Here is a 27,081-nt window from a genome sequence, read left to right as displayed (position 1 = left end):
TTAATGCAATTTTCAAAAAAACATTTTTTAAGATTGTTTTTTTAATGTAATAGAATGCAATTAAAATTTTACTGTTCAATTATCTTTGCAGGAAACAGCAGAATTTGATCTCCATTTTGAGAAAATATTTAAATGGAGTGCAAGTAGTGTGGCAGAGAAAGAATCTTTTCTTTCCACTCTCTGGAAGGTACATTAAGTTATTTATAGTACTACTAGTCACAGTAAGGTCTTTCAGTTTTAAATTACTGTATTTAATACATTGAAATTTTGCTTATATTGGTAATCTGTAAAACAAATCATTGTTAAAACTTCTATTTCTGTAAAGGCATTATTAAACAATTTTGGATAGGTTTTACCACACTTCATTTACACATTACACAATCAGTTATACCAAAACACATGAAAAGTCACATTATTGGTTTGTATTATCAATTTCAATCCTTGATAAATATATGTATGTAAACACTTAATTTCACCTGAATTTGCCTAAGGTGTGATTAAAAGAGAGGTCATAGTGTATTGATTCATGACACAAAATTTCTTCATGAACAAACCAAAAGCAGAGGCGCAGTGCTTTTTTTGCTGTACTTTATTATCTCAAATCCACAGTGAGCTTAACCATTGAGCTATTGTTCACAACTTACTACAAGCTCAAGATGGCCCCTAGTACAGTTTGGAATGATTTATTTGTTTGTAGGTTGATAAGTTGGTAACACTGTATCTGTGAATTAGAAGCCTACATATCAGGTGGATGATATCTGTAAATCCCAAAATTTAATAGGTTTACTTAATAAATATACTTATAATACGTTTCTTACAAGCATTACAAAATATATGTGATATCAAAGCCTTAATGATTATTTCATCAATTGCATTTCAACAATTTTTGAGGACTGAAGATGGTATTGTAAAATATTGTCCTTTGACAAATGATTAATTTCACTCTACTGCATTTTCTTTTCAGTTAAGCCAAAGATACTTAATACAAAAGGCAGATTTTGTTAATGTACCAAGACATTTACTTCAAGGTAAAGTAGATTGTTCTGTAAGGACCATCATGTGGGAGCTGTAATTCAGAAGTGTTTATCTTGAGTGAATTTCCTACATGACCTCCTCATACATTGTCATATGAAAAGTGCCTGTTCAGATAATGCATATGACAATTAGTTTGTATAACATGTAGTTGATCAGTTGATATTATTTTTTTTTAGTGATATTTCTTTTATTTATTTGTTTTTTCCTATTACACATAAAACTGCATGCACTAACATTATTCTTAAAAATGTTTTAAGAAAACAAACAATGATGTCATCAAAACAGAATGTTCAGAACTATTAATGTTTATAACAAAAAACAATTATAAGTACAAAAAAAAAGTTTCACATATTTGCAGGTCAAGTGTCACAGATATCCAAATACATGTAGTGATAAGATCTATCAAGTCCTTTATTCTGTCATTTTCATTTTCTCCTGAATTGTAACTTATATAATACACAGTAACACCTTTCCAATTTCAGAAGTAAGTAGACCAACAGAACGAGTAACACAAGCAGCAGATGATATCGAGGTCTTACAAGAAGATTATCAAGCATTATCATCTAAAGAAGAATCAGACCTTGACCAGTTAATGTCAGAATGTCAGGCAGCTATTAGTAATGCTGAGGTGTTTTCTGAAAACTTGTCAAAACAGCTGTCAGTCTTAGATGGGGTAATTATTCTAATGGTGCAATAGATTGATTTTAATAAGATGGATCATAACTTTAACATTTCTGACTTGTTACAAGTGTTTTTTAATGGAAATTGTGAGTCATACCAACAAACCTACAATCTACATATACATAGATGTAAGATGATGTGGTATGAGTGCTAATGAGACAACTCTCCATCCAAGTCACAATGTGTAAAAAGTAAACAATTATGGATCAAAGCACAGCCTTCAACACAGTCTTGGCTCACAAGGAACAACAAGCTATAAACAGCCCCTAAACAACTGCTGTAAAACCATTCAAACAGGAAAAACAACAGTTTTATCTATGACAGTTATTGACTGTTCTATATACTTAAATTTGTTCAGACAAATAAAAAAAAGTAATAATACTCAAATTTACATCTTCAATATGCATGATATTATTACCACTGGATGTTAAGCAACCACCAGTCAATCAAGTTAACTGTACCTTCTCATCAAAAATGTGTAGGTAATAAATATTATATAAGGTATTTCTTCAGACATTTACTTTGACAGGTAAAACTTATAAACAACATTAGGAAAATATAATTCCCTCCTTTTTGTGTAATGCACACTTTAATCATGTTAATTGTTATTATATGTTCAAATGTGTAAAGGAAAAAAAGTTGATTTCAAAATAAAAAAGTTTTTTCTTTTATAAATTAGGCCAACATACACTCCATAATGGGTTCAGAAGACCAAGTTCTCAATCTAATGAGATTGTTAGACGATGGAATAAATCAGGCAGAGAGTATTGAAGGCAAACTAGAATCCTATGATAACATATTACAGGTAAATTAGTGGAGGATTTAATTTCGTTTATTTTGTAGGAAGAATATATCCATGAAAAACTTTCATATAATATCAGTTCCATTTATTGGAAACCACAAAATTAAATCCCAATGAAATTTGATGTAAAAACAAAATGACGAAATACTAACCCCACGAAAATTTATGTTTCTGCAGTATATATATGAAATATGCTTAGATTGTATATCATCTTTGTAAGTTATATTAATATTTATCATTTATTTAGTACAAAATACAGCTATTTTGTATATCTAATAAAGGTTCGTTTTTCCAATCTGTATCACCTACCCTGTATCGCATACCCCGTATCGCATAGCTAAACCCGTATCGCAAGGTAAAACCCGTATCGCATACCTTTTTTTTTTTTTTTTTTTTTTTTTTATACATCTAGTCAGTTTTTTTTGTTGTTTTTTTTGCTTAAGAATTATTTTTTTTGAATGACGTCATTGTTTGGTATGTAACGTCACGAACGTCAAGTTTTCATATTGTATGTGACGTCACGAACATCAAGTTTTTACAACATATTTTTGGCACACTAAATGCAACTATAAAATATACAAAACACTCAAATAAATACAATAATAAACAAAATATTTTCAAAACAACAGATTGTAAGGTTACCCAAATAATTGAGCAGTTATTTTAAGGCTTTGAAACAAGACAAAAGCAGAACTGAAGGTAACCCAGTGCTATGGATCAGAAAACAGTTCATATGATATAATACTCTTCTGTTGAAACATATGATAAAGCGTATAATACATGGCAAAATCCGTATCACATGCCGTATCACCCTCGACCAATATCATCCCTCGGGCCTAAAGGCCCTCCGGCTGATATTGATGTCTCGGGATGATACGACATATGATACGGATTTTGCCATGTATTATTCTCTATTTATCATATACTTGTATACAATATTACTAAAATTTTACAGTTCAATAACATTTGAAAATATCGAAAGGCTATGAAAGGATTACTAGGTTTATTGACCAGATTCTTTAGAATTTCAATAGCGGGCTGATAAAGGTACCTTTATTGACTGCGTCCGGATTGTTATCACATGCCTTTCCGTTAATTTCCGTGACGTTTATCACATGCAACTTCAAGCATTTCCGGAAATTTGATTGACGACGACAACAGAACGCGGAAAACGGCAAGTGATAAGATTTTTCCAAAAATAGTTGTGGAGCAAAAATGAATTATGTTAAACTTGTTTTAAAAGACATACGAGGTGGCAATATTATTGAAGAACATGACAAAACAAATAAAATGCTTGTTATATCAATAAAACAATAAAAGTAAAGAATTTGTTTAAGTTGTCTGTAAATATTTTCTGAAAGTGCAAAGACAAACAAAATTAAATTTTAATAGTTCTTGTCTGTATATCTTCTGCTGAAGTATATGATAAAAAGATAATTACATGTCATTTTTCATATCAGACCCTTTATCGGCCCTCGTTCATGATATCAGAATACCTTGGGCCGATAAAGATATCACAACCTTGGGCCGATAAAGGGTTTGATATGAAAAGTGCCATGTAATAATCTATACATATCATATAAAGAACCAAAGAAATGCATTGTTAGTCTTGTATTGATTTTGTATAAGGATTTTGACACTATTATAGATTGATATTGTAAAAAATGTCATCTTTTTTTGTTTCCCTTTTAGATATATGAATAAATATATAAACATCTATAAATAAGACAACCCTTAATGGCATCCTTTTATGTTATTTTTGTAATGGTTTATTTTTGTAAATTAGTTAAACTGTAAACAAATAGTTTATCACATGTTTAGGTTTGAATGAAGTAAATTATGTTTTCTTCATGAATGGTGAAAATGGTCAAAGGGAAGATGAGCAATACATAATGTAATGATCTATAAACAAGTTAACATTCTTGTCTGAAATAAATATTGCTGTCAGAAGATAAATTTATACAATTGAGGTTTGCACTATAACATTTTTATTCTATATATTTTATGATTTTATAGAATGTAAAAGAACAGATGGAAGTGATGAAAGATAAGGATACACTGATAAAAGTCAGGAATACAAACCATCAGAAACTACTGGAAGAACTGGATAATGTTGTGGTATGTATTCAAGGGCAGATAAATTTTTATGCCCCTGCCACTATCAATAGGGGCATTAAGTGTTACCCTTGACCGTTCTTCTGTTAGTCTTTTTGTTTTTCTGTCATTCTGTCCATAATATTGTGGTATGTATTCAAGGGCAGATAAATTTTGATGCCCTCACTGCTGGAAAATGGGGCATTAAGTGTTTCCCTTGACCACTCTTCTCTCAGTCCATCTGTTTTCTGTCAGTCTGTCCATAATGTTGTGGTATGTATTGTATGTCCGCACTGTAGGCAAAAGGAGCATAAAGTGCTACCCTTGACCGTTTTCTGTTGGGCCATCCGTTTTCTGTCATTGTGTCCATAATGTTGTGGTATATATCCAAGGGTTGATAATAAATTATGCCCCTGCCAAAAGCAAAATCTTTGTTTCTGCACTCTTTCTTAAGTTTGCTGCATACAAATTTTATGAAACTCATACACGATGCTAAGAACCAGATCTTGCAGACAGAGTTCAAATTTAGGCAGTGAGTAACTATAAACTTGGCTAGAGTTATACCCCTTTATAACTTGAAAATTTTCATTTCTGCACTTTAGCTTAAGTTGTCCTTAAATGAAACTCATTGAAAACGCTAAGAATCAAAACTTCATCAGATTTCATACGAAAGCTTTGACTCTGTTTAATTCTGTTAAAAATGAATTTTCTCTGTATTGTAGACACAACTAGACTTGGATACCAAACATCTGAAGGCTTTACAGGATGGTGAACTGTCAACTCCTAATGGAATCTATGAGTGTACTGCTGCTGCTCTAGCACTCCATAAATGTGTCAATATTAATATTCATCCAGGTAAGTGTCAGAGCAGGAGGTTATATGTCTTGCTTCCTCATTTCTGTCACGCTGGAATATCAGAATATTTACGAAAATATATCTTTTTTAATAAAAAAAAATATCATTGAGTGAATTATATATACCTTTGTAGACTACATTTTAATAAAATTCTTATGTTTTTGTGATTTTTTTGGATTTTATTTGTGGATTCATATTTTTTAAAAGAAATCTTTGAAGTGTTTGTTCTCATGTTGATTTTGTGCCTTGAGCATAAAGATATTTTAGATTTATCTTGGCTATCATTATTCACCAATTATCCTTTTTTAGCCTTAACAAAGATGGCCGCTGTAGAGGAACAACAGAAGAAGTTCACCAAGTTTGCTGCTGGTTTTGCCAAAAGACTTGCCCATCATCTAAATAATTTATTTATACATCAGGTATTAACTTTTCATCTGATTGAATATTTTAACAGTAAATTTAGATATATTCTATAGAAAGAAAAAAAAGAATGTTCAGATTAGGTGTATTTAAACATCTGTAAAACGAACTACTAAAAAAATTCAAAAGATTACATTTTTTGGCTACACCTTTAAACCATCACTACCTTATCTTCTCATTAAAGTGAAAATTGATTTTAAATATGAAAGTTACGCTGGAAATTGCTTCCTAATCTGGTATAGGCTATCTCTCAGTACAACATATGCTATAATGAATCACATTTTTACCTGAAATTTTAACTTCTGTTTTGACAGAGAATATATTTGAAATACAAATTCCAAATTGACTCCTTAAATTTTGTTTATATTTCACAAATATAGTGTTTCAACTTTTGTAAAATGATGGATTTTGTTTTTAAATCTAGCTGACAATATTCAGCTTTTTAGCTCACCTGGCCCGAAGGGCCAAGTGAGCTTTTCCCATCACTTGGCGTCCGTTGTCCGGCGTCATTGTCCGTCGTCGTTAACTTTTACAAAAATCTTCTCCTCTGAAACCACTGTGCCAAATTAAACCAAACTTGGCCACAATCATCATTGGGGTATCTAGTTTAAGACAAATTTGACAACCCATCGTTGGGTTGTTGCCCCTGAATTGGTAATTTTAATGAAATTTTGCTGTTTTTGGTTATTATCTTGAATATTATTATAAATAGAGATAAACTGTAAACAGCAATAATGTTCAGCAAAGTAAGATTTACAAATAAGTCAACATGATCGAAATGGTCAGTTGACCCCTCTAGGAGTTATTGTCCTTTATAGTAATTTTTTAACCATTTGTAAATCTTAGTAATCTTTTACAAAAATCTTCTCCTCTGAAACTACTGAACCAAATTAATTATAACTTGGCCACAATCATCTTTGGTGCATCTAGTTTAAAAAATGTGTTTGGTGACATGGCCATCCAACCAAGATGGTCGCCGCGCCTTAAAATAGAACATAGGGGTAAAATGCAGTTTTTGGCTTCTAACTCAAAAACCAAAACATTTAGAGCAAATGTGACAACAAAGTTAAATTGTTTATCAGATCAAGATCTATCTGCCCTTAAATTTTCAGATGAATCAGACAACCCATTGTTGGGTTGCTGCCCCTAAATTGGTAATTTTAAGGAAATTTTGCTGTGTTTTGATATTATCTTGAATACTATTATAGATAGAAATAACCTGTAAACAGCAATAATGTTCAGCAAAGTAAGTCAACATGACTGAAATGGTCATTTGACCCCCTAAGGAGTTATTGTCCTTTATAGTCAATTTTTAACAATTTTCATAAAATTTGTAAATTTTTGCTAACATTTACCTCTGAAACTACTGGACCAAGTTCACTATAGATAGAGATAATTGTAAGCAGCAAGAATGTTCAGTAAAGTAAGATTTACAAGCACATCACCATCACCAAAACACAATTTTGTCATGAATCCATCTGCTTCTTTTGTTTAATATTCACATATACCAAGGTGAGCGACACAGGCTCTTTAGAGCCTCTAGTTTAGAACACCTTGTAGGGTAACTCATATATTAATAACAAGATATTTATGATATCTTTTGCAAATTTATTAAGAAAATAAGTTTTGTATTTTACCCCTAGTTTGCTGAAATGGTAATAAGTATAATGAGCCAGTAATATTTCCAAATTATATTTCTGTATTACAGATAAGATTATTTAGAAATGACATGATCCATATAAATTTCTTCTTTTACTCCAAACTTAATGTTGACAAGTGGCACACATCCCATCTTTGGTCTATAACTTTATTTACTTGCTCTTTTGCTGTCATATTTAACAGATTTATACATTTGTAACTATTCTTCTCATTGTAATCACTTGTTCTATAAACTATAATATATTTGAATGCTTTCAAATGTATAACCTTTTCTTATGAAATTACAATTTTATGAGTTTGTATCTTAGGTCTTTATAGATATATTTCTGATTTCTATCCTAGATCCCTGATTTGATTTAAAAGAAATAACTGATTTAAATTATATTCTATAATTGTGTTTCAAGAAAGAAGGAACATTAAATCAAGAATATGCAAATATACATCAATTTAACTAATTAATCATGTGATTAAAGAAAGGAAAACCCATATTGGTAAGAACAATACACTAGGTTGTTTAATTTTTAAAGATAGTTATAGAAGTAATAGCTTATTCAATTTAGAACTAAAAATAGTCACAGGGCTTTTGGAGACATTATCCAGAAAGATTTAAGATTATAAACTAACTTAATACCATCATTTCTTTTTAATTTAAAATATTGTAAAATAAGATAGACTTTATGTACACAGACATCTAAGGATAATCTAATTACAATCCTACATGATTGACAGGGTAATGAAATGGGAGAGACATTATCCAGACAAGCTGCTGAGTATAAACTCACACCACATCATACCCGCCATAGAGATCTTACTCCTTATGCTGATTTAATGGCTTGGCTTAAAGCGGCTGATTCAAAGACATTCACTGACCTCTCAAAGGTAAGAACATTCTCTGTTAACTTTACTCACTCGGGTTTCAACAATTCAAGTATACTTGAACCACTCATATAAACCTTTCATACTCTGGTTCCAACCCTCACCAAGCCAGGGTTGAACTTGAGACGTCAAACCAATGAGATTTTTTCATGTTTTTTACATGGTCAGGGCCTTACCCTAGAGTTGCTTAGAGTTGTTCTGAATACCAACTCTTAGACCCCATTCACACAAGAATTTTTTTTTTTTATCGATCTAATCTGAATCGATCTAAATAAAACCAGTTAGCGTTCACATAATCTTTAATCATAATGATCTCTAGTGCGTTCACACTACAATTAAAAAGGCAATCTATCTAACCTTTTTGCCCGTAAAACTGTAAACACTGTGTATAAATAGAAATGATTTATCAAATGCATGTGTTGATACACTGATACAAACACTTGGGGAAAAAAATTGGATACTTGAAGTTATTGTTTCTCTTGAAGCACAAGTTAAAATTTTGATACTGGTGTTTTTGCAGTTTTCCGTTTAATATTAAAAAAAAATAACGGTAGCAACAAAGTTGCAAGACAACACTGGAAATACTGTGGTTCCTACAAAGAAAAAAATCAACAGAAGAAAAGAAGACACAGATTTCACAAGTCTATGCTACGGCGAAGACAACATGTTTTCAGTTTGATTTAAAGGTCTTTTAACACAGAAATATCATGAATATAGGTTAAAAAACAAACCTCTGAGATAGTTTTGCAGCTACACATGCGCATACGTTATTTTCGATTCAATAGTACTAATTTAAACTGATTTATGCGTTCACATCTAAAGTAAGATAGGTTTACTTTAGATTGATTCAAATTAAACTACCTCTTTTGGTGTTTTAGTTAAGACCGATTGAAGATCTATTCAATGCGTTCTCATTAGCCCTTAAACCGATCTAAAGTGAACCAGTCTAGTTTAAATCGATAAAAATGTCGTAGTGTGAACAGGGTCTTAGTGTGTTTACATGATACTCTTCAAACTCTGAAGTGGATTCTAGAGTGTCAAGTGAACTTGGCCTTAGAGTCCCACTTTTTATCATGAATCAGAGTGTATATCTGATTTACTGTCAATTTGATGCAAGGAATCATGGATCAGAAAACATGTTTTTACAAGAAAATGGGTCACAATGTCCTACAATTTATGTAGGAATTAAACAACTGGTGAATTTTTACTAAAGTTGATCTACAAGGTTAAACCACTCGCAATGCCTGTTCAGTCCTGTTTCTTGTCATCGCACGAAACCTTTTCAGATAATAAGGACATACTATGTTGTTGTGCATATCGACAGGAAATTGCAATTCACTTTTTTTTCTAGGAGTTACGTCCCTTTGAACTTACTTTAATGTACTACTGCAACAGTTTGTCATCGCAACTCCTCTCAAACCGCACAACAGAATTCCATGAAACCTTTTTAGCTCACCTGGCCCGAAGGGCCAAGTGAGCTTTTCCCATCACTTGGCGTCCGTCTTTAACTTTTACAAAAATCTTCTCCTCTGAAACTACTGGGCCAAATTTAACAAAAATTTAACAAAATTTGGCCACAATCATCATTGGGGTATCTAGTTTAAAAAATGTGTCCAGTGACACGGTCAACCATCCAAGACGGCCGCCATGGCAAAAAATAGAACATAGGGGTAAACTGCTGGTTTTGGCCTATAACTCAAAAATCAAAGCATTTAAAGCAAATCTTACAAGAAGTTAAATTGTTTATCAGCTCAAGATCTATCTGCCCTGCATATTTCAGATGAATCAAACAATCTGTTGTTGGGTTGCTGCCCCTGAATTGGTAATTTTAAGGAGATTTTGCTGTTTTTGGTTATTATCTTGAATAATATTATAGATAGAGATAAACTGTAAACAACAATAATGTTCAGCAAAGTAAGATTTACAAATAAGTCAACACAACTGAAATGGTCAGTTGACCTCTTTAGGAGTTATTGCCCTTTATAGTCATTTTTTAACCATTTTTCAGAAATCTTACTTATCTTTTACAAAAATCTTCTCCTCTGAAACTACTGTGCAAAATTAAACAAAACTTGGCCACAATCATCATTAGGGTATCTTGTTTAAAAATTGTGTCCGGTGACCCGGTCAACCATCCAAGATGGCGTCCATGGCTTAAAATAGAACATAGGGGTAAAATGCAGTTTTTGGCTTATAACTCAAAAACCAAAGCATTTACAGCAAATCTGACACGGGGGTTAAAATGTTTATCAGGTCAAGATCTATCTGCCCTGAAAATTTCAGATGAATCGAACAACCTGTGTTGGGTTGCTGCCTCTGAATTGGTAATTTAAAGGAAATTTTGCTGTTTTTGGTTATTATCTTGAATAATATTATAGATAGAGATAATCAATAAACAGCAATAATGTTCAGCAAAGTAAGATTTACAAATAAGTCAACACAACAGATATCTTCAATTGACCCCTTTATGAGTTATTGTTGTTTATAGTCAAATTTTTTACATTTTTCATAAATTTTTGTTGACTTTTAGAAAATATTTTCCACTCTAATTACTGGGTCAAGTTCATTATAGATAGAGATAATTGTAACAACAAGAATGTTCAGTAAAGTAAGATTTACAAACACATCACCATCATCACCATCATCAAAACACAATTTTGTAATGAATTTGTTTAATATGCACATAAACCGAGGTGAGCGACACAGGCTCTTGAGAGCCTCTAGTCAGATAATAAGGACAAACTATGTAGTTGTGCATATCGAACGGAAATTGCAATTCAATTTTTTTTTCTAGGAGTATCGCCCTTTTGAACTTATTTACTTTAATGTACTTCTGCAACAGTTTGTTATCGCAACTCCTCCAAACCACACAACAGAATTTCACGAAACCTTTTCAGATAATAAGGACATACTATGTAGTTGTGCATATCTACGGGAAATTGGGATTCAATTTTTTTTTTTAGGAGTTACGCCTCTTTGAACTTATGTACTTTAATTTTCTACTGCAACAGTGTGTCATCGTAACTCCTCTCAAACCACACAACATAATTTCATTTTACTTGTGAAGTGAGATTTTGTTTCTCCAGTGACAATATGAAGACGTGGGGTATGTGAGCGTGCTCACAAAGGTTCTTTAATATTCCTTTACATTTTAGATATTGCTATTGCTCTGTGTAAAATTATAACATGTATAATACAAATTTAATGCCTAAAACAAAGAACACAGAGCAAGACATGAAAGAGTTATTATTAAAGTAGAAGTATTGAAAAACAAAACACCAACAGATAATCTAGATATATATTACTTATAGAACTTACAATAATCATGTTAATACAGTAACATTTATAGCAATTTATTTAGCTTACCAGTAATTGAAATCATGATTCTTACAACTGTATAACGAACATTACAATACTTAATTGTTTGTTAATTGAACTGTATATCAACTTTTTGTAGGTTTATACAGAGAGTTTGAGTAAATTGTATAAAAAAGAAGTTCAAGATTTTATAGAATTTTCTAAACAAAGATTAACCACAATCCCAGATAGAGTAAAACTAGGTGGGTATAAGTGAAGATTTCACAGAGAATTAATTTGTTGTGAATTAGAGTTTTTACTTTTAATAATTCTACAGTGTACATGTACCATAGTTTAATAAAAGGTTGAAATAGAAATTATTATACCGGAACTTACACAAATAATTAATATAGGCAGAATGAAGAATTTCAAAAATTACTATTCTTGTCTGACATTTTCTCGAACTACTGACTATCGACAGCAACAATGAAATAGCTCACATATAACCAGTATTATAAACATATTGAGATGGGGTTTGCTTTACAAGGAGACAACCACACCTTCAACAATGATCAAACCTATGCCATAAAGGAAGTTATAAAAGTCTTATATTTTCAAGTCATATTTGAATGTTTGTAACAGGTGCACAAGCAGCCTCAATGTTGTCAGGATCATCAACAAGTTTACAGAGATTTGAGGCCAGTAGAAAGAGATCAGGCTCCATGCAGAGTGTAGATTCAGCAACTGTTTCATTCCATGGGTCAGATGCAGATATAGCCAGTCGCCATTTCTTTGATCAGGTTAGTGAGGCTATATTTATGGTCAAAACCCTTAAGATTCCAATGTCATGTTTCAAAAATTGCAATAGGCAGGGTTGGTACGGGTCCTTGAATCCTGGAAAAGTCATGGATTTTTATTATGGGGGGGGGAAAAGGCCTTTAAAAGTCATGGAAAGCTATATTTTCGTGAAAAGTCCTTGAAAAGTCCTGGAAAGTTATTATTGCTTGAACTGTAAACTTTATTAGGTGTCTAGAATCATTTTGCGTAGTTTTTGTAAAAACTGTTTTCTCAATAGAGCTACCAACAAGGTCCCAGTCTTGGTAAATGTAAAATAAGGATTTAAAAATTTGTTTCTTCATAATTTTAGGTGAAAATATACGACCGAATCTGGTTCCCTGTTATCCCATTATTTTTGCAGTTTGCTTCATTCAATAACATTATCAGTTTAAGATACCAGTTATAGGAATATTTTAAAAAAATGGCTTGATTTGATCAGTTGATACGAGAAAAATGCCAGGTAACTGCCATTTTCAGTTAAAATGGTTGGAAAAAACAGAGTGCAACAAATGGCTAGTGAGGGGGAGTAACGATTCAAAAGCAGAATGCAGCCTTCGTCTGAAAGAGTCTGACGTTTCAAACATGGGAGAATCTGCCTTGAAAAGCCACTGTCAGAGCTCCAAACACATATAACTATACTTCTACTACATTATTCAATTGATTAAAATATTTCAAAACTTGAATAAATACTTTTATACTGATGTGTAGGTCATCCTCTTTCAAAGAATCTCTATTTTACCTTTTGGTTTCCTGTTTTTCTGGGTATGGAAATTTCATAAAACATCCTTGAAAAGTCATGGAAAAGTCCTTGAAAAATGGAACAAAAAAGGTGTATGAACCCTGAATAGGCCTCCAGGTCACTTTTAAGCAATTGGCAGTTTTATGTTTAAAAATAAAATTGTATTGAAGGTCACAGGTGAAAAAGAAGATAGGTCACAAAGTTGCCTGCCAAATACAAAAATCCCATGGCAGTCCATTCAATTTCAGAGCACCGAGATCACACCAGTTTATTCATTGTGTTAATCATGATCAGTCTAGTGTTCTATGCTGTGTCTTGTAGAACAATAAACCTGTATATTTGTTTGTGCATAGTGTCTGAGATGCCTAATAAGAATTTGTCACTTCTTTTAATGTATATAGGGGAGAGTTTGTTTGAAATGTAGATTTTTGAAAAGGAAAAACAGTTGGTCCAAGGACACAGTTAATGTCCTTTTGTTATTTGTCTTTTACAAATTTATTGTCTAAAAGTAATGCACTACGAAATAACTGTGTTCTTTCCAGCCAGTTCTAGCAATGTCATTCCGAAAAGTTCAATTTTATGGATACTTGTAGTATGAATTAAAAGAAATATGGTGTAAAGTTGATTGACATCAACCCAATATAAAATTAATTGAAAGTCAGATTTTGTTTTGTGATTAATGATGTAAATGACTGAGTACCATTTTGTCCAAATGTTTACATTTTGATACATTCTAAGCTATGGAACATAAAATACAGGTTACTTTTTTACTTGAATTTTGGTTTAGGTATGCACTGTTCAGAGCATTCATGCAAGGTGGGGTTATCTGTGATCCTTAGATAATTTTATTCTAGTTTTATATTTTTTTTTAATCAAGTTTTAAGAGTAAATAATATTATTTTTGTTTTTGTTATAGGTACTGGATAAACTTTTGAGCGAGTTGGAGCCATTTTGTTTGGCAGAACAAGATTTTTGTGTCCGATTCTTTCATCTGATTGGAGATCCAATGAAGGATGAAAAGGAACAAGTCAATGTAAGATAGTTATTGTTTTTAAAACTTTCATGCAATTTTCAGCAGCATCTTTATTTGATATTACTAACCTGAAAATTTTCATAACAGAATGGTTTTAACTAAACTTGCCCCCTCTTTAAAAAGAAAAAGCCTTTCTTTTTATGCCCCATTTATGAGCATTATGTTTTCTGGTCTGTGAGTCTGTCCTTTTGTTCGTTTTTGATCCAGGTAGTTTTTGATGAAGTTGAAGGCCAATCAATTTGAAACTTAGTAAGCATGTTCCCTATGATATTATCTTCTAATTTTAATGCTAAACTAGAGCACACCCGTGATATCGAGGGTCCGTGACTGAATAAAAGTATATAACTATGCGCAAGCCTTATTTTAGTATTAGTATTGTCATCTGATAAAGTCATGCCGATTTTAAGATACACAGTTTTCTCTGCTTTCAAATCTTTCTGTTTTAACCCGTCGAACTGGAACTTATCAATTATTGGTAATATTAATTATTTGGAAACATGACAAAAGTTCCTGCAAGTGGAATGGGGTATTTTTTAATCAACAGATTTGTCCTTTATTAGTTATAAATAAAGTTGAATTCTTTGATTCGCTGTTTAACTTCATACCCGCTGACAAATTGAAAACTGTACCTATACGCCTTATTTTTAGTCCAGATTTTTAGTATTCATATTGTAAACATCTTAGAAAGTCTTACTGATTCAAATACTACAATAGGTAACAATTTGACAATTAGGAGTGTCAACCCTGTGATTATAACCCGTGTATATAGCATATTAATCCTGAATACATCGTTTGGTGGTGCGCCTGTCAGATGCGTAACGTACAGATAAGGTAATAGGTAACAGGTGACTATACTATTGGTATCGGTATCGGACTCGACCCGGAACTTCTTAATTATTGGCAATATTAATTACGTGGAAAACAAAAGGACCTGGAGTGATGTAATTTTTAATCTACACCTTTGTACTAAATTAGTTATATATAAAGTTGAATTCTTTGATTCGTCGATTTTACGTGATGAAGGCTGACAAATTGGACCTTGTCTTTTTAGTATTATAGATTAGAGATTTTTAATCCATTTTTCATGGTCCACTGAACATAGAAAATGGTAGTGCGAATGGGGCATCCCTGTACTTCGGACACATTCTTGTTGTTTCTACTATAACAAAGTGTACTTGATTGATATTTAAGCTGATTCTTATAGTTTGTTCTTATGTTGTACTTTAACACCACTGTTTCAGGTTAGGGGGAGGGTTTGCAAACTATTTCAATCCTGCCACATTTTGAATGTGGCTGTCTGAAGTTAGGACGCTGCAATTTAGTGGTTGTCTTTTTGATCCTTTATATCATATTTGTTTTTTCGTTTATTGTTTTGTACATTATTGAGAACATAAGCTTTCTCATTTACTGTGGATTCATTTATATTCGTTGGATACCAATTTTTTGTGGATTTCGTGGGTACAGGAGAACCAAGAATTTAAATGTTCAAGGAACTACAAATTTTCTAAAGGAATGAGTGTAGACTTTGCCAAAACCACAAAATTATTATATCCACGAATATGTAAGTTTCCCCCAAACCACGAAAATTGGTTCCCAACGAAAATAAATGAATCCACAGTTAAGGCTTAAATTAAAATATTGTTTGTTTGCCCTTTACCGACCGACCCTATAAATTCGTTCAGCTTGAAATCTTTAATTTGTGTTTACCAGCAATATTTTGTTTTATTTTATTTTTTTCGTTCCTACCAAAAATCTTATATTTGTATTTCCTGCTCAAAACTTTTTTACTGGAATCCTCGGGTCTGATCTTTAATGAATAAGGTCCAGTCCGTTTGGTATCACCTGAGCGTTTGACATGAACACTTTTTTTTTCTCATCACTTGGCATCCGGCGTCCGGCGTCGTCGTCCGTCGTCGTCGTCCTGCGTTAACTTTTACAAAAATCTTCTCCTCTGAAACTACTAGGCCAAATTTAACCAAACTTGGCCACAATCATCATTGGGGTATCTAGTTTGAAAAATTGTGTCCGGTGACCCCGCCAACTAACCAAGATGGCCGCCATGGCTATAAATAGAACATAGGGGTAAAATGCAGTTTTTGGCTTATAACTCAAAAACCAAAGCATTTAGGGCAAATCTGACATGGGGTAATATTGTTAATCAAGTTAAGATCTATCTGCCCTGAAATTTTCAGATGAATCTGACATTCCGTTGTTAGGTTGCTGCCCCTGAATTGGTAATTTTAAGGAAATTTTGTTGTTTTTGGTTATTATCTTGAATATTATTTCAGATAGAGATAAACTGTAAAAAGCAATAATGTTCAGCAAAGTAAGATCTACAAATAAGTCAGCATGACCAAAATGATCAGTTGACCACTTTAGGAGTTATTGCCCTTTATAGTCAATTTTTAACCATTTTTCGTAAATCTTAAGAATCTTTTAGAAAAATCTTCTCCTCTGAAACTGCTGGGCCAAATTATTTGAAACTTGGCCACAATCATCATTGGGGTATCTAGTTTAAAAATTGTGTCCGGTGACCCCGCCAACTAACCAAAATGACCGCCATGGCTATAAATAGAACATAGGGGTAAAATGCAGTTTTTGGCTTATAACTCAAAAACCTAAGCATTTAGAGCAAATCTGACATGGGTAAAATTGTTAATCAGGTGAAGATCTATCTGCCCTGAAATTTTCAGATGAATTGGACAACCTGTTTTTGGGTTGCGGCCCCTGAATTGGTAATTTTAAGGAAATTTTGCTGTTTTTGGTTATTATATTGAATATTATTATAGATATAGGTAAACTGTAAACAGCAATAATGTTCAGCAAGGTCAGATTTACAAATAAGTCAACATGACCAAAATGGTCAGTTGACCTCTTTAGGAGTTATTGCCCTTTAAAGTCAATTTTTAACCATTTTTCGTAAATTTTATATATCTTTTACTAAAATCTTCTTCTCTGAAACTGCTGTGCCAAATTGATCCAAACTTGGCCACAATCATCTTTGGGGTTTCTTGTTTAAAAAATGTGTCCGGTGACCTGGCCATCAAACCAAGATGGTCGCCACGTCTAAAAATAGAACATAGGGGTAAAATGCAGTTTTTGGCTTATAACTCAAAAACCAAATAATTTAGAGAAAATCTGACATGAAGTAAAATTGTTAATCAGGTCAAGATCTATCTGCCCTGAAATTTTCAGATGAATTGGACAACCTGTTTTTGGGGTGCGGCCCCTGAATTGGTAATTTTAAGGAAATTTTGCAGTTTTTGGTTATTATCTTGAAATTATTATAGATATAGGTAAACTGTAAACAGCAATAGTGTTCAGCAAAGTAAGATCTACAAATAAGTCAACATGAATGAAATGGTCAATTGACCCCTGTAGGAGTTATTGACCTTTGTAGTCAATTTTCAATCTGCTTCCTTTGTTTAATATTCACATAGACCAAGGTGAGCGACACAGGCTCTTTAGAGCCTCTAGTTTGAAGTTTCAAAGCATTTGTTTAAAATCGATGTTGAACCCTTCCTGAAATCATGATATGACATACGTTACTCTGTCCGTACCATTATCTTAAAGAGTAGGGTTCATTTACAAAAAAGTTCGTTTGATACAAAATTATTAACGTGTGTACAAACTAATTTGTAAACGGACGTTGTATTCTATGTAGGGATGGCCTTTTGTTATCCACAGGTCAGGATGATTATGTTGACAATGCCGCTATATTTTTTATTTCTGACATGAACCAAAAGTGACAAAACCCTGTAAAGTGGAGAATATCTGGCAGTAAAATCGCCAAGTTTTCCATACAGATCATTTATAAATGCGATGTAAAATACATGACAATTGAGTTTTAAGTCTTGTAGCATTTTTGAGTGGAATCAAAGGCACACATGAAATTTTTACACTCTAGGGACTTTTTCTACTAGTAATGTATGTCTGTCCGGACATATCTTACCAGTACAAAATTATCTCTTACAGAAAACCTTTAGGTAAGCGTACAAGGTACGTAGTACAGAATATAAGTGTAAGTTCAAACTCTTCAAAGTTCCAGGCATATAAACGTTGAAGATATGCGGCACATCTCTATATTTTGATATTTGAAAACAAAATAGTAGTGCATATGAATTAAACTAATAGTCCCAGAAAACTTATTTGCAAAAATAAAACGCACAAAAATGACATTATGCAGATTTTGTATCAATAAAATAAAATATTTTACCTACCTGCCTACCCATGATAAATAATGAACCGAGTTATTTTTATGGGGAAAAAAATAAAATATTTTACATACCTACCTACCCTGTTTCAAAACACAGGGTCGGAAAAGGGCAAACAAACAATATTTTAAATTAGGCCTAATTGTCTTACATTGTCTTTTTCCAGCCTTATATAATTTGCTGTGCAGTATATGTTTACTCATTATTGAAGACATTGTCATGACCTTCAATTACTTCTATGTCGTTTGGTCTCTGGTAGAGTTTTGTGTCATTTGTAATCATTGGACATCTTCTTTTTTTGTTTATATATAACACTTCATTAATAATCAATTAGAGCTTTTCAATATAAACCAACATTTTAATTCTGTAAATTCCAATTTTTTTTAAGCAAAAAATTGCAAAGGGATCAGTTTCACAAGAATAAGAACTTGCAATTTTAAATTTTGAAAGCATTTCCTGTAATCACCATATCTAATCTTGCATATGTGTCTATTTTTTAACAACCATGACAACTGGAAAAACAAATGCATACAAAATTTCTGAACTTCCATCATATGAGGTGTGTTGACAAAATCGCCTGCTTGATATGGAATTTTTTCAATTGATGAGCATAATATATAAATATAAACTTAATAGCCTAAACATTCTGTTTGTATGTGCCTGTCCCAAGTCAGGAGCCTGTAATTCAGTGGTTGTCGTTTGTTGCTGTCTTACATATTTGTTTTTTGTTTTATTTCTTTTTAGCATTTAAATTAATTAGGCTTTTAGTTTTCTAGTTTGAATTGTTTTACATTTGTGATTCCGGGCCTTTAATAGCTGACTATGTGGTATGGGCTTTGTTCATTGTTGAAGGCCATACGGTGAATTATAGTTGTTATTTTTTGTGTCATTAGGTCTCTTGTGGAGAGTTGTCTCATTTGCTATCATACCACATCTTCTTTAATAATTATATGAAAGATATGTATAAAAAAAAGAAATATAAAAAAAAGAAATATGAGACTAATGTTTATTTGAAATTTGCAAGCTGTTTTTACAACATCATAACACAATTGTTTATCCATAATTGGCCATTTCAGAATCTAAAGCATCATGGGTAATTTCATTGTTCGTACCACAAAGTGAAAATAACATTACGTCATTGGTTGAATTTCCATTGTTTATAAGGTTTTAAACCAATCAAAACGCTTTGGTGTACGCTTTTGAAAATATTACCCAGGATGCATTAGATTCTGAAACGGCCAAATTGAAAATCATGAGTTTAAAGATACAAGACTTTGCAGTTATTTAAGTAGCAAATTAAGGTTACAAGTAAAAGGCTACTTATTGCTATTTCTAAATCCATGGATTGATGTGAACAAACTTGACTGTGTAGGTCCATAAATATGTCCTCTTTGTAATACAAATATAAATATCGCCAAGGGACCTTATCTTCTTTTATATTTTTAGTGTAGTAAATTTTTGGAAATAACTAAAACAAAGAAAATACTTTAATACTTTTGTTATTGAAAGGGTATTTTTATAATTATCTTTATTCAATCATTAGATAGAAAACAGGAGAGAGCTAAAACATTTTTCTCTCAGCTAATACCAAGAAATTAAGAATCATACTTTTTTAAGGAGTGATCTCATATACATTCAATTGAATTTACCTTTCTTGTATACATTTTACAAAAATACAATGTTTCTTTTAATTTGTTTAATGCATTTGAATTGGTATCATCAACTGAGATGTCACCATTATCACATTAACCTGAAGTAAAGGGTCTATATATCATATTCATATAATGATTAATACTATACATTATTCCTTAAAACATTTTATGGAAATGTTATAATTTTTTGTATACCAAAGACTGCATTATATTTCATAGAAGACTTTGATTATACTATGATTCTTATTCATTGTGACCAGTTGTCTTTGCATTGGATTGTATGCTATATGTTCCAGGTTTTGAAGTCTTTTCATTTTAACAATTTGATAATGTTTCCCATCAGATGACACATGTTGTACTGATCCATCCTCACACACCACATACAGACTGCCATCTTGTAGTGTGGTCATCCTATAGGGTTGTGATGGTAATGTTAGGGTGTGATGTCTGTCATCAGTATAACTGTACCAGTGCAGGTTGTTGTTGATGTAAGAATCATCATGACAGTAGAATATTTTGTCACCAGAACCATGTATCCTTCCAAGATAACAGTCTGTCTTTATTTTCTGTATCACCTCTCCTATCTGATGATCTATGATCAGTACGCTGTACCAACCACCTACAACTAACTTGTTGTTTATAGTTGTAATTTCTCTCCACCAACACATGCCAGGTAGTGATATTGATTTAAGTATCAGTTTATTGTTTATGTCATACATCTCTATACACTCTCTACGAAACAGTGTAAAAGCTACTGTAGAGTTGTTGACTGCTGTTACAAACAATGGTTTACCATTTACAGGTATACTGTCTACCTGTGATCCATCTGTGTTACAGATTAGTAGTTTACCTTTACCCCAGTGATGTAAACACATCACTAGTCTACCATCATCCATCATCACCACATCTGTTACAGTGTCTTGAGTTTGATTACAAGTTTCTGATATCTGGCTGATCTGATGATGAAATTTGAAAACCTCTTGTCCTAGTGTGTATTGCTTATTGTTTGTGTGGTCTTCGTCTAAAGATAGAAATCGCACATAGTTTATTGTTGTATTAATTGTATTTTGATTTATACAAACATTTGAAATATGATCATCTAAAGAAATTAACAGTAACAGATAGACTTTCTCAGTTTGCAACAAATAAAAACACTAATATTTTGTATTAAGAATTTATAATCAATACCACAAAAGAACAGTTTTTTAAGGGATGAATGTTCATTAGACTTTTTTCAATTTTCATAAGTGTGATACAAAGGATTGTTTGCAGTTAATAAAGATAAGGAGATATACTATCTTATGCATGTATGAAACATATAGGCTCACATCATGAGAAGAATTCAAATGAACTGTCCTTTAAGTCTAAGTAATATATTATGTTCAATATAATACCGAACATATTTGACCAATTTTTTTTTATATTAAAACACAGGCGTTTGTTCACTTTCGTTTGTAACACATTGTTCATTGTGAAAAAATACATCATATTAAATTACCAATATATTTATACATACTTTTTTGCTCGGAGTTTTCATATTGACAAGAGCATCCATCTCTTCTGATGTACAGAAGTATCTCCTGTAAAGTGATAAATTAGTAACTTAGATTTGTTCAAAGAACAACTGTGCAAAACAAAATATATTTGATTTTAAACATATTTTATTCATTACATATGAAAAGGATTGAGCAACAGGCACAGCCTATAAAAGCTCTCTCCATAAAATTAAAATATATATCAGTGGAGTCAATGCAGCTTTTACATTGTATTGTGATGGATGTGATTTTAAAATACTATTGGATATATTAAAATCAACATTAAACATCTATTAGGCTACTTGATGATTGTAGAAATATTGAAAGTTTGGCAATGTTGTTAAAATACTCTGAAATGTTCAAAATTACTTGGCAAACTAGAGGTAAACAAATATGTTCCTCCCTGTCTGATCCAAATAGGAATGATCATTCTAATTTCTCATGTCTAAGGAGATTGACACACTCTTTTCACTGAAAGGATCCCTAGCAACTTTTTAGCTCACCGGGCCCGAAGGGCCAAGTGAGCTTTTCTCATCACTTGGCGTCCGCCGTCTTTTACAAAAATCTTCTCCTCTGAAACTACTGGGCCATATTGAACCAAACTTGGCCACAATCATTATTGATGTATCTAGTTTAAAATTTGTGTTTTTTGACCCAGCCAACCAACCAAGATGGCCGCCATGGCTAAAAATAGAACATAGGGGTAAAATGCAGTTTTTGGCTTATAACTCAAAAACCAAAGCATTTTGACATGGGGTAAAATTGTTTATCAGGTCAAGATCTCTCTGCCCTGAAATTTTCAGATGAATCAGACAACCCATGGTTGGGTTGCTGCCCCTAAATTGGTAATTTTAAAGAAATTTTACTGTTTTTGGTTATTTTCTTGAATATTATTATAGATGGAGATAAACTGTAAAAAACAGCAATAATGTTCAGCAAAGTAAGATTTACAAATAAGTCAACATGACCAAAATGGTCAGTTGACCCCTGTAGTAGTTATTGCCCTTTATAGTCAATTTTTAACCATTTTCCGTAAATCTTAGTTAACTTTGACAAAAATCTTCTTCTCTGAAACTACTGGGCCAAATTTGATCAAATATAGCCAGAATCATTATTAGGCTATCTAGTTTAAAATTTGTGTTTTGTGACTGGGCAAACCAACCAAGATGGCCGCTACGGCTAAAAATAGAACATAGGGGTAAAATGCAGTTTTTGGCTTATAAGTCAACCAGATGCTCCGCAGGGCGTAGCCTCATACGACCACAGAGGTTGAACCCTGAACGATTGGGGCAAGTATGGACACAACATTCAAGCTGGATTCAACTCTAAATTTGGATTGTGATTAAATAGTTGACACAGCATAGGTTTCTGACACAGAATGAATGTGTTCTAATGAACTTAAAATTTTTGTTTTCTCTTAGAGCAATTCACTATGCTGTTGAATATTAATCCTCTCAAAAAAATGTTTGAAGAAATTTTCTTTTTATCTATGAAATTTCAAATGAGAAAAATTGAACCCAATTTTTTTAATCACATCCCCCTTTCCCTTATTCCAAAACTAATCTCAATTAAAATTTCTAATGGAGATTGCAACAATAACTACTCATTTAAATACATCATAAAATATTAAGATGTAAAAAAAACTGCTTGTTATCACTGAATGGTAAAGATTATTTTAATTTATCAGTTGGTAGTAAAAAGTGAACATACATTGTATATTGTATATAACAAAGATTTAAGTTGATTCTGGACAAAGAAAGATAACTCCAATTGAAAAAAATCTTGCTATTGCACAATATTTTGCAATTAGATATTTCTTGCTTACTATTCTGGACAAAGAAAGATAACTCTAATTAAAAAAAAATATTAGCTATTTCACAATATTGTGCAATTAGATATTTCTTGCCATTGTGCAATACTTTGCAATTGAAAAGACTTGCTATTGCACAATACTTAATATAATAATTTAAGATCCTGATTTGGACCAACTTGAAAACTGGGCCCATAATCAAAAATCTAAGTACATGTTTGGATTCAGCATATCAAAGAACCCCAAGATTTCAATTTTTGTTCAAATCAAACTAAGTTTAATTTTGGACTTTAATGTACACCAATATGAAAACAGGACCAAAAATGAAAAATCTACATACACAGTTAGATTTTGCATATCAAAGAACCCAATTTATTCAATTTTTGATGAAATCAAACAAAGTTTTATTTTGGACCCCGATTTGGACCAACTTGAAAACTGGGCCAATAATCAAGAATCTAAGTACATTTTTAGATTCATCATATCAAAGAACCCAACCAATTCATTTTTTATCAAAATCAAACTAAGTTTAGTTTTGGACCCTTTGGACCTTAATGTAGACCAATAAGAAAACAGGACCAAAAATGAAGAATCTACATACACAGTTAGATTTGGCATATCAAAGAACCCTATTTATTCAATTTTTGATGAAATCAAACAAAGTTTAATTTTGGACCCTTTGGGCCCCTTTTTCCTTAACTGTTGGGACCAAAACTCCCAAAATCAATTCCAACCTTCCTTTTATGGTCATAAACCTTGTATTTAAATTTCATAGATTTCTATTTACTTATACTAACGTTATGGTGCGAAAACCAAGAAAAATGCTTATTTGGGTCCCTTTTTGGCCCCTAATTCCTAAACCGTTGGGACCTAAACTCCCAAAATCAATACCAACCTTCCTTTTGTGGTCATAAACATTGTGTTTAAATTTCATTGATTTCTATTCACTTAAACTAAAGTTATTGTGCGAAAACCAAGAATAATGCTTATTTGGGCCCTTTTTTGGCCCCTAATTCCTAAACTGTTGAAACCAAAACTCCCAAAATCAATCCCAACCTTTCTTTTGTGGTCATAAACCTTGTGTCAAACTTTCATAGATTTCTATTTACATAAACTAAAGTTATAGTGCGAAAACCAAGAAAATGCTTATTTGTGGTCATAAACCATGTGTTAAAATTTCATAGATTTCTATTCACTTTTACTAAAGTTAGAGTGCGAAAACTACAAGTATTCCGACGACGACGATGACCCAGACGACGACGCCAACGTGATACCAGTATACGACGAAAATCTTTTCAAATTTTGCGGTTGTATAAAAACCAATTGAAAGCATTAAGAGCAAATCTATCATGGTAAAATTGTTTATCAGGTCAAGAACTATCTGCCCTGAAATTTTCAGATGAATCAGACAACTGCCCCTAAATTGGTAATTTTAAGGAAATTTTACTGTTTTTGCTTATTATCTTGAATATTATTATAGATAGAGATAAACTGTAAACAGCAATAATGTACAGCAATTTAAGACTAAAAAATAAGTAAAAATTTATAACCAAGAAATCCACAGTCTAAAACTAGGAGACTGATATGAGGATTCGGTCACAACTAAATGTTAAACCTAAATAACCATGCACCATAAACTAGCAGTAATACACAGAAGATTAATTCCACTTAGTATATAATTTATTTCCAAGACTGGAACTTGTCACTAAGGCTGTGACTTCCAAACTTATCTCTTTTACAATATAGTACAATATATATATATGGGAATTAAACAATAAGCTAAGATCAATTATTACATAATGTGTTGACAAATATAAACAAGTTATTATCCAGATAAAGAAAGATAAATAATTAATACAACTCTTTTAGCAATGTCTCTAATTTAAGAAGGATAAAGAATTAAGCCCTGAGGCATTATTGTCACTTTGATTATAAAATGTCCATTATCAATTAGATACATATTAACTTATGGTCCAAGTAGAAAATATAATATAAAACATAATTAATGATAAATTCTTTAAGTCTCAAACATTAGCATTAAAAACCTAAACACATCTGAAAGTCATTTTAACTCTGTCATAAATTACCAAAATGGTCAATTGACCCCCTAAGAAGTTATTGTACTTTACAATCAAGTTTTAACAATTTTCATAAAATTTGTAAATTTTTACTAATATTTTCCACTGAAACTACACGGACAAGTTTATTATAGATAGAGATAATTGTAAGCAGCAAGAATGTTCAGTAAAGTAAGATGTACAAACTCATCACATTCACCTAAACACAATTTTGTCATGAACTGTCTGCTTCCTTTGTTTAATTCACATGTATACCAAGGTGAGCGACACAGGCTCTTTAAAGCCTCTAGTTTAAGTGGTCTAATAATTGCAAGTTAAAATGACATTGACCTCATTTTCATGGTTCAGTGGTTATAGTTAAGTTTTTGTGTTTTGGTCTGATTTTCTTATACTATATGTTATAGGTCTACTATATTTGGTGTATGGAATAATTGTAAGGTGTACATGTCTAGCTGACAGGTGTCATCTGACCTTGACCTCATTTTCATGGTTCAGTGGTCAAAGTTAAGTTTTTGAGTTTTGGTCTATTTTTATAATACTTTATGCATTAGGTCAACTATATTTGGTGTACGGAAATATTTTATGATCTATATGTCTGGTACACAGGTTTTATTTGACCTTGACCTCATTTTCACGGTCCATTGCTAAGTGTTAACAGTGTTTGTGTTTTGGTCTGTTTTTCTTAATTTATAAGCAATAAGTCAATTATATTTGTTGTATTGAAGAATTGTTAGCTGTACATGTCTGCCTGGCATGGTTCATCTGACCTTGACCTCATTTTCATGGTTCATTGATCAATGTTTAGTTTTCTTGGTTAATGTTGAGATTATGTGACAGTTGTAATAAAGCTTTATATTAAGGTCCATCAACATAATATCAACGATTAGTAAAGAAGGTGAGACATTTCAGCGTGTACACTCTTGTTTAAAGATACAAAGTCAGCAAGATACATTTAGTGGTTATGAATGTTATAATGTATTTACCTGCATGTAAGCATTTTGACCTTGTATGTCAGATCGTATACCTTGGATTGAATTATCCATCTGAAAATAAAGTAAAAACATAAACTATGTCAGCTGGAACTATTTTTTTTCAGTAAAGACAATCATACTTGCCCTGTGTTAAATACTATACTTTGGCCTATAATGGTTTATTTGTGACTTGGATGGAGAGTTGTTTCATTGGCACTCATACCACATCTTCTTATATCTATTTGCAAGCCTATTTCACTTTATTCTACTAAATTTAAACATTGAACCATCACAAAATGCTGTTAAATATCCGACAGATCTTAATCAATGTTTCAGCAATCCTTCTAATTTCATGGTTTTTTTTAGTGTTTTTTTTTTAATATAATAATATATATCATATATTTAGTACAAAATACAGCAATTTTGTATATCTTACAAAGTTTTGTTTTCAAGTATGTATCAACTACCCTGCATCGCAATACTCCTTATCGCA

The 27,081-nt window shown here is 31.9% G+C and overlaps 1 protein-coding gene across 14 annotated transcripts in view; it reads left to right on the top strand.

Annotated features, from left to right (window-relative positions):
* LOC134696767 (exocyst complex component 1-like) overlaps window positions 1–27,081 on the top strand; it is a 103,952-nt gene that overhangs the window by 5,875 nt on the left and 70,996 nt on the right. For all 14 annotated transcript variants that reach the window (XM_063558717.1, XM_063558710.1, XM_063558714.1 and 11 more), the window contains exons 3-13: window positions 92–187; window positions 965–1,028; window positions 1,518–1,708; window positions 2,396–2,521; window positions 4,535–4,636; window positions 5,335–5,467; window positions 5,777–5,886; window positions 8,276–8,425; window positions 11,880–11,982; window positions 12,362–12,519; window positions 14,212–14,328. In XM_063558717.1, the coding sequence (XP_063414787.1) occupies window positions 92–187; window positions 965–1,028; window positions 1,518–1,708; window positions 2,396–2,521; window positions 4,535–4,636; window positions 5,335–5,467; window positions 5,777–5,886; window positions 8,276–8,425; window positions 11,880–11,982; window positions 12,362–12,519; window positions 14,212–14,328 (1,350 nt within the window). The remainder of the gene's footprint in view (window positions 1–91; window positions 188–964; window positions 1,029–1,517; window positions 1,709–2,395; window positions 2,522–4,534; window positions 4,637–5,334; window positions 5,468–5,776; window positions 5,887–8,275; window positions 8,426–11,879; window positions 11,983–12,361; window positions 12,520–14,211; window positions 14,329–27,081) is intronic.

Source organism: Mytilus trossulus, chromosome 14, assembly GCF_036588685.1.
Source record: "Mytilus trossulus isolate FHL-02 chromosome 14, PNRI_Mtr1.1.1.hap1, whole genome shotgun sequence".
In the NCBI taxonomy this organism is placed as follows: Eukaryota; Metazoa; Mollusca; class Bivalvia; order Mytilida; family Mytilidae; genus Mytilus; species Mytilus trossulus.
This window is presented reverse-complemented; position numbering and strand designations above follow the sequence as displayed.